Below are 9117 nucleotides of genomic sequence, written 5' to 3'. Positions count from 1 at the left end.
CTCTATTGTTTTTATCAATTTATTATAATTACTCTTCAACTTCAAATTAAATTTTTATTTAATAAAAATTATAATCACTGCAATATTTTAGTAATAAGTTATTTTATGTAATTAAAAATTGTTATCAAACATAGTTTAATTTATGTAAAAAGTTATAATATGAATCAAGTGTACTGAATTTTTAACGTTATATGTTAAGTTATGAATTTTTAATCACTTAATATTACAAATATTATTTTCAAAAAAATATTTATGAAATTTCCACCTTTGAATATCATATCATTTATATAAAATTATAAGGATAGAAAAGTAAATTATTAATAAAATCCCTCCCCTCCCCTCGTGAACCAAACATATTTTTAACCAAAATCCCTCCCCTTTCCTCCCCTCCCCTCGTTTGAACCAAACATATATATAATTAAAAAAAATCCCTCCCCTCCCCTTCCCCTCCCTCCATTAAAATCCCTCCCCTCCCCTCCCCTCCCCCTCGTTTGAACCAAACACACCCTTAGTGGTTTGTGGAGGAGAGAAATGAGACCTATATAGAGTCGTGTTTGTACGACCATAATACAAAAAAGATATTGAAAATGAAAACGTGCGGAGCAACTCGATTACATTTAAAACATGATTGAAATTTAATTTTAAAAAAATAGATTTTAGACAAAAGAAAACTTCAAAATTACAAGGTGTTGGATGGAGAATAAAGGGTAGAAAAGTCTATTAGAGAACACCTTATTTTTATATGATTGATTAATTAACATTCAGTTTTGTAATTCTTCTCAATAATTTTATATTCCCATAAAAAAATAGTCAACACCGTCTAAACACCACCGACCGTTATTTTATTAAATTTTAATGTCTGCATACGTGTCTCCTAATGTTAAAACCGAGTGACATTTATGTAATTTGGCTAAGAGTTAAGAAACAAGAAAAGAAAAAATCGACAAAGAGATTCCAAAATTGAATTGAAAAGCGATTATCCCAATCTCATTCTTTTCATCAAAATCAGAAGTAATAATCGATTATGGACGAACATGGCGATTGCAATTTCAATCACTCATCATCAAACTGAGGATGTCACAAACTGACGTTTCTTACTGGTAATTCTTTCTTAGTTTTTCTTTATCGGTGTTGTTGATTCTTGCTTACTATTATGTGGTTTTGTATGCTTTCACGGTTTGTGATGATAAAGTTTAGATTTTTTCACGTGGGTCAGTTTAGTTCTAATGTTGGATTCTATTGACTTGTGTTTCCTTCATCGGTGTTGTTGTTGTTGTTTCTTGTTTGATTAAGTGATTTTGTATGCTTTTTCACGGTTTGTGATGATAAAGTTTAGAAATTTTCATGTGGGTTAGTTTAGTTCTAATGTTAGATTCTATTGACTTGTGTTTTTAGGGTTAGTTTTGATTAATTGTGTTTTGAGATTTTGGCATCCACTGCAGCTGTGGCTCATGTGGATACCCTCTGAACTTGACATCGTCGAATCGAATCACATCTAACATTGCATCAGAATACAAAAAGTCTGTTAAGAAAGGGTCAATCTCCTTTTCATCAGTTGATCTCAGCCGCTTTACACAGGTTGATGAAATAAATTGTCTTCCGGTTTCATGGTTGTGTCCTTCAAAGACTAAACTGCTTTGCCGTAAATGTGGAGTTCTTATTGGTTATGGTTATAGTGGACAAGCACCTGCACTTTGTGGATGTGAGCCTTCCATTTCGTCGAGCTCTCTGACGAAATTCTCGGTGAAGATTCGATCGTTACAGCCATCTTCGGATGAGTCTTGAAAAGGTTGAGATGGATGGGATTTCCAAAATTGGCGCTACCTCGATTGTTCATCTACCGGATGACTGTCTTACTATTATTTTCCTTGCTTTAGATTGTCGGGCTGATCGTGAATCGTTTGGGTTGACTTGCCGACGATGGCTTCATATTCAGAATTTCAACCGTCGGTCGCTGCAATTTGAGTGTTCATTCAGTATATTAAATCCCTCCTCTTTGTCGAGAAAGGGTCTTGATGTTCACACTGTCCATCTCCATAGGCTGCTGAGGCGCTTTCAACATTTAGAGTCTTTATCCTTATGTGGTTGCACGGAGCTCAATGATTCAGGATTAACCCGTTTGCTAAGCTATGGTTCGAATTTACAGAAACTTAATCTAGATTGTTGTTTGAAAGTTACGGACTACGGGCTTTCCCTGGTTGCTTCTGGTTGTCCCTCATTGACGTCAATTAGTCTCTATCGGTGTATCAACGTTACTGATGACGGATTAGAGACTTTAGCCACTGCTTGTTTATCTTTGAAATGCATAAACCTCTTGTACTGCTCGCAAATATCCGACAAAGGGTTGAAAGCTCTTACTCAGAGATGTCGCCAGCTTCAGGCAGTTAACATATCACACTGTGAGAGTATAAGAGGCGTTGGCTTCAAAGGGTGTTCAAAATCTCTCGCACATGTAGAGGCTTGGTCTTGTAAGCTCAATGCAGAAGGGGTAACGGGAATAGTTAGTGGTGGTGGTATAGAGTATCTCGACGTATCTTGTTTAAGTTGGTCTCCTTTAGGAGATCCCTTGCTTGGAATAAGATTTTCCTCAAATCTCAAAGTCCTTAACTTCCGAATGTGCAGATCTGTTTCCGATACTTCTATTATTGCAATAGCCATGGGATGTACACTACTTGAAGAATGGAACTTAGGATTATGTCATGAGGTGAGGATATCTGGATGGCAAGCAGTAGGGTTATATTGCCAGAATTTGAAGAGACTGCATGTTAATCGATGCCGCAATCTCAATGATAATGGCTTGCAGGCTTTACGTGACGGATGCAAAAGTCTCTCGGTTTTGTACTTGAATGGTTGTGCTCACGTGACTCCGTTTGCGTTAGAGTTATTCAAGTCTCACAGAGGAAATGTTTGTATAAAGGAAGAAGAGGTAATGTGCATCAATCCTTACTCCCCATTTAGATGATACTGACTGATACAGAATTGTCACCTCTCTAGAGAAAGGTCTGCATTCAGCTGAGTATTTACCAGTTGTTTCAAAAGGTCTTTATTTGTATAAAATATGTATTAAAACTCGCGGTTGCTTCTAGTTATACATTACTTAGATGCTACCTGTATAGATTTTCACATGTCATAAATATTTACACATATAGTTCTGGTATTGAATTGGATGGAGGTACATTTGTATTATAATTTGTGGTTTGTACCCCTTAATGATCTCAATACATAATGTCACTTTGAGGACAAGTATGCATTTTCCAAACATGTTCAAATCCTTGACAAGCTGATATTGCAACAAAGATTACAAACAAAAACAAAGATTGTCCATTACTTGAAACATTGAATTTGGTTTGGTTTCATGAAGGTTTCAGGTTCATTATTGAAGTTGACAAATATGTCCAACTAAGTGTATGTAAATTAGTCTTTCATTTTGTTTCATTTCAACTCAATTGGTTAAGTTGTCTGTAGAGTTTCCTAGGCAAGGTTCTACTTGGTAGAAGTATGCACAAACTGTGCTACCAACCTGCTATCACACTGATTTAGACAGGAGTTTTATACAATCTGTAACATTAATAGAATAATACTTAACAACCTGTAACACTGTTATGTACTGATGATGATAAATCTGTGGACATAAAAGATGTTCTAATAAATTTGAGTTTTGAACATGAGAAATATTAAAACTTATTTTCCCTTACAGCATATGAACTTTGAGACATGTAGTTACAATATATGAACTTTGTAACTACTATTTTGCTTATGAAACTTGAACTGAAATGCCAAATTCACCTAGCAAAACTCAAAATACATCACTTAAAATTAATGCTCACTTAATTTTAGCTTGAACTTTGATCTGAAAAATCCATTTTTTTCTCGACATGGATTTCCATGGTTTCCTCTCTGGCTTCGGCAATTTCATCTTTTTCTCTTATATCGATCTTATACATAAACAAACTTCATAGCAGACAATCAAAGAATATATTCCCAGAACAAATGGTAAAACTTGAGCATTTATTTCAACTAGTTCCATTTACTAGAGCATTTAAGATAAAAAAACAGGTCTTAACATACAACTAAAATATATACATCAGGTCTTATCTGCATTTTTTCCGGGCTCTCAGCTTGAGCCAAACTCCGAGGATAACCGTCAAAAAACCACCCTTTTTTGTTTTGCATCTTCTAGAGGACAAACGCCCTGCCACCATCTACAAAAGAAAAGATGACAAAACAAATGTATGTCTATCAGCTTATGAAAATGGAGCACGAAACGATGACAAAACAAATGTATGTCTATCAGCTTATGAAAATGGAGCACGAAACGCAACTGAAAATCAAAATGTGCAATTGTTGACTATACAACAATCACAATTTCATCAGGAACCAATTGACCTGCATTCATAGACTCTTTCGCTCACCGATCGGAGATCCTTTGGTACCCATAGAAGGTACTATAGTATCTGATTTGCGCACGGTGTTAACTATGGATTCTTCGTATCTTCGACATCACCCGATGATTACTACGTTAGTAGCGGAAGTATCGCTGATGCTAGATCGGAGTATGGATCCTGAACCTTCAGCATGATCTTCGAGGAAATTTCCTTCGGTCTTCGATGTAGACCTAGATCTGGATCTGAGATCCTTCCTTCTATTACTTAGCAGAGTTCTTGAGAAAATAAGAGATTTGTAATTTCGAAGAATTGAAGCGAAAACGACAATTGATTGAATTGACTACATGTTCGCTTATGAGCGTTCTCGATTTGGTGACCTGAGGAGGTTACGAACTGGTAAATCAGTGATTAGATATGAAATCTTAGAAATCTAGATCTGGAACTTCTATGTTCGAATGATGGAGTTGGAAAGCGAACGTGAATTTGTGGAAATCGTAGGAATCAGAAGTCGTTTTCCACAGACGGCGCCACTGTTTATTCAGTAACCAGAAATAGATGCATTTGGAGAACTGATAATCTGGAACGACAGCACGGGATGGAACTGCATGGTTAGCAATTCAACACTCGCAATTCAACACTCAAGTCAGTTCAAGGTTTAAGATAAATTACATGTAAAATGATTTTTATATCTGATCAAATAGAATGAATTTGAGATGAATTGGACTTTTTAATCATTCTAGTCCGCCCGGTATAGAACACATTATTACATGATGGAGATCCGAGCAAAATACCTCCTAGTATGTTGAAATGCATAATTCAACAAACTAAGTAAAAGGAATATTAAAGAAAAAATAAAGGCTTTGGTATGTAACATAATATTGAATTATTGATGAACTTATAAAGGGTTTGGTATGTAACATAATATTGAATTATTGATGAACTTTATTTGACTAACAATTAAAAAAACAAAGTAGGTGAGGATCTCAAAGCAACCAAACTTTCTTTCCTACATAGACTTATGTCTTTGTTCACACTTGTGTAGTCAACTTTATCCTTAATTATTTTTTCAACAAAATTGAATTGCATTGACATCAAAACCAGTATCATTGCAAGGATACTTCAGAATTGAATGGCATCTAACACCAAAGATGAAGCCTCTTCATCTTCACCTTCCATCCTAACATCAAAATGGACTAACCATGTCTTCTTGAGTTTCAGAGGTGAAGACACTCGCCAAGGTTTCACTGGCCATCTTTTTGCTTCACTGGAAAGAAGAGGGATCAAAACATTCAAAGATGATCATGATCTTAAGAGAGGTGAAGTGATATCAGTAGAACTCAATAAAGCCATTGAAGAGTCTATGTTTTCTATCATCATTCTCTCACCAAACTATGCTTCCTCAACATGGTGTTTGGATGAGCTATAAAAGATTATTGAATGCAACAAGAGTTTTGGTCAAGCTGTTTTTCCAATCTTCCACGGTGTAGATCCCTAACATCAGCGAGGAAGCTTTGCTAAAATCCTTTAGCAACAAAAGGGTTCTCCTTGTTCTTGATGATGTAAGTGAATTAAGCCAACTGGAGAATTTAGCTGGAAAGCAAGAATGATTTGGTCCAGGAAGTAGAGTAATAATCACAAGTAGAGATAAGCACTTGTTATCGACACACGGAGTGAAAGAAACTTATGAGGCTAAAGGCTTAGTAAAAAATGAAGCTCTTGAGCTCTTTTGTTTGAAAGCCTTTAAACAGAATCAACCTAAAGAAGAGTATTTGAGTTTGTGTGAAGAAGTGGTTGAATATACAAGAGGTCTTCCATTAGCACTTGATGTATTGGGTTCACATTTTCATGGAAGAACTGTTGAGGTTTGGCATAGTGCTTAAGAACAGATAAGAAATGTTCCTCACTTTAAAATCCATGATACATTGAAAATAAGCTATGACAGTTTACAATCTATGGAGAAAAAAATGTTTCTAGATATTGCTTGTTTCTTCAAAGGAATGGAGATAGATGAAGTAATAGAAATATTAGAAGATTGTGGTGACTATCCTAAAATTGGAATTGACATTCTGATTGAAAGATCTTTGGTAACTTCTGATAGGGGAGGCAAAAAGTTGTGGATGCATGATTTACTTGAAGAAATGGGAAAAAATATCGTGTTTCAAGAATCTCCGAATGATCCTGGAAAACGTAGTAGGTTATGGTCTCAAAAAGATATTGATCAAGTATTGACAAAAAATAAGGTATGTTCCAAATTATGAAGCTAATTGAATCATGCATAGCTATGAACTATCGAATCATACATAAATAAGGTTAAGGCATTGTTATTATTTTATAGGGAACTGATAAAATTCAAGGCATAGCTATGAACTTAGTTCAACCATATGAAGCAAGGTGGAACATTGAAGCCTTTTCCAAAATAAGTCAGCTAAGATTACTCAAATTATGTGGAATAAAACTTCCCCATGGCCTCAATTGCTTCCCTAGTTCACTAAAAGTTCTTGATTGGAGACGATGTCCATTGGAAACGCTGCCACTTACTAATCATTTGGATGAAATTATTGACCTCAAATTGCAGCATAGCAAAATAGAACAACTTTGGCATGGAACACAGGTAAACACTCTTCATCAAGAACCTTTTCCAATTAGTTCGTTATCATCATAATAACTCTTAAATCTAAGTTTTTTTTGTTGTTATAATCTTAATTTTCATCAGTTTTTTGAAAATCTGAAGTCCATCAATTTGAGCTTTTCGGAGTCTCTAAAGAAATCGCCTGACGTTGTTGGTGTTCCAAATCTTGAGCTATTAGTCCTTGAAAGTTGTACAAACTTAACTGAGATTCATCCCTCCCTTTTAAGCCACAAGAAACTTATTCTATTGAATTTGAAAGACTGCAAAAGGCTCAAAGCGCTTCCATGCAAAATAGAGATGAGTTCCTTGAAGGTTTTATGTCTTTCCGGTTGCAGTGAATTTGAACATCTTCCTGAGTTTGAGGAAAACATGGAAAATCTAAATGTGCTTTCTTTAGACGAGACTTCTATAAAAGAACTACCATCTTCACTTGGATTTCTTGTATCCCTTTTTCTTCTGGATTTAGAAAATTGCAAGAATCTTGTCTCTCTTCCAGATACAATAGGTGATTTGAAAACTCCCGCAATTCTGAATGTTATTGGCTGTACAGAACTCCGTAGTTTTCCAGAAGATTTTGCTGGTTTTGTAAGGGACGGAAGGATTTGGTTCTCATTTGGTTCTTGGGAAAATGAGACAACTCATTAATTGTATATATTTTTCATTCTTAGATTAGACTAAGAAATTAGACATAGAATATTTATAATAATAGTTGTAAACAGTTCCTGGTTCGTGAATTCTGCTTTCCTGTTATTCTGCGTTGCTTGCTTGTTTTTGGCTCACTGAGAAACAATGCCTTCTTATCCAAGAAACCATGTCTTGTGATGCTTCTGTTTCCAAACTTGTGATGATTGACGGTTGTGTATGCTGTAGTTGCAGTAAAAACTTTTGCAATTACTGCAAGCAACAATGCCTTAATATCTCAGACTTTCCATGCCTACTCCATGATAAACAAATATTACAGCCTGAACGGTTTAACAAATGGTACAAAAGTACTCTTTTAGCCGTGGAAATGTTGGATAAGTCTTCTTACATTTTTATCATGGTAATTAAAAAATCAAATTTATTGGATAGATAGTCTTGACAACAATCAAGAGTGACCTTGGAAATATGCCTTCAATTTCATTGTTGTGTATATTCCCTAAAATACGCTCTCCTCGTGTGTATTTTAAGTATAGATCAAACACTATCATGAAACCATCGGAATCTTTTATTTCTCTCTATTTGGTAATTGTGTATATTCCTTAAAATTGTTCTCTAATTTCTTGGTGAATAACCCTATCTTTAAATCGCAACCCCTAATGTCTCAGGCGAGTTCGTAATAAAAATAGGTTTTTCCGCGTGTTAATTCCTATATCAAAAATGAATAATTCAATATGTTTAAAATCATTATTTAATTGAACACTTAAATTAGACAAAGTTTCATATGCTAGAGTTAGCAATCATTCAAAATTGGGAATCAATTCATACATTCTTGAAGATATTTAAGACATTAAACACAATTTAAACTAAATAATACTAAGATTGTAATTTCATAAAATAATGCTCATACACTTGCATGGTTCAAAAGGTTTAAAATAAATTAATTTCAAAGGTCTAATCATGAGAAAATCTAGTTACTCATAATACAACAATTCATAGCTAAAAGTTTAAAAGAATAATACATGAATTTGAAGATGAAAGTTGGTATTCAACAATGAAAAACCCATTGCTCTCCAATTAAATTTTTGAATGCCATAAAAATAATATGCAAATTGCCCTTTTATACTAGTAAAATGTGTCCAAATCGCGCCATGATGCAAAAGCATCGTGCCACAACTAGACTAGCTCGTGTCGCGATTACTTTAAATTTATTCAGTTTTAGAACCATAAGTGAAGTAAGAAGCAGTGATAATTGTGGATCAAATCTTCATAAGCGGTGGAGAGAGGGGTTACTTGTAAGGTTAGCACTCCAATGCTCAAGTCAGTATGTGAGGGAGAATGGTGAATTGGAATTGAATTTGAAACTCGTTACTTGAATTTGGCGTCTTCTCTCTATATATAGTAAGGATGGAATAACAAACTCACTATTTATTATGAGTGAATTGTAGCGAGTTGTTGGATGCA

General features: G+C 34.8%; 3 protein-coding genes across 3 annotated transcripts; all 3 read left to right on the top strand.

The window, feature by feature from the left end:
• Positions 1-544: 544 nt before the first annotated feature.
• On the top strand, positions 545-1933 carry LOC131616574 (uncharacterized protein At4g08330, chloroplastic-like). The gene is made up of 2 exons (XM_058887937.1): positions 545-1100; positions 1443-1933. The coding sequence occupies exons 1-2, from the start codon at positions 1075-1077 to the stop codon at positions 1783-1785; spliced, it is 369 nt and encodes a 122-aa protein (XP_058743920.1). The 5' UTR covers positions 545-1074; the 3' UTR covers positions 1786-1933.
• On the top strand, positions 1792-3183 carry LOC131616571 (F-box/LRR-repeat protein 12-like). The gene has a single exon (XM_058887935.1). It carries the CDS (start codon positions 1796-1798, stop codon positions 2960-2962), a length of 1167 nt encoding a protein of 388 aa, XP_058743918.1. The 5' UTR covers positions 1792-1795; the 3' UTR covers positions 2963-3183.
• Positions 3184-4659: 1476 nt separating this feature from the next.
• On the top strand, positions 4660-8107 carry LOC131616573 (TMV resistance protein N-like). Its single transcript, XM_058887936.1, has 3 exons — positions 4660-6625; positions 6721-6996; positions 7099-8107. Exons 1-3 carry the CDS (start codon positions 6338-6340, stop codon positions 7657-7659), a joined length of 1125 nt encoding a protein of 374 aa, XP_058743919.1. The 5' UTR covers positions 4660-6337; the 3' UTR covers positions 7660-8107.
• The last annotated feature ends 1010 nt before the right edge of the window (positions 8108-9117 follow it).

Source organism: Vicia villosa, linkage group LG7 (assembly GCF_029867415.1).
Source record: "Vicia villosa cultivar HV-30 ecotype Madison, WI linkage group LG7, Vvil1.0, whole genome shotgun sequence".
Classification (NCBI taxonomy): domain Eukaryota; kingdom Viridiplantae; phylum Streptophyta; class Magnoliopsida; order Fabales; family Fabaceae; genus Vicia; species Vicia villosa.
The sequence above is the reverse complement of the archived record's forward strand: the minus strand, read 5'-3'. Positions and strand labels throughout refer to the sequence as shown.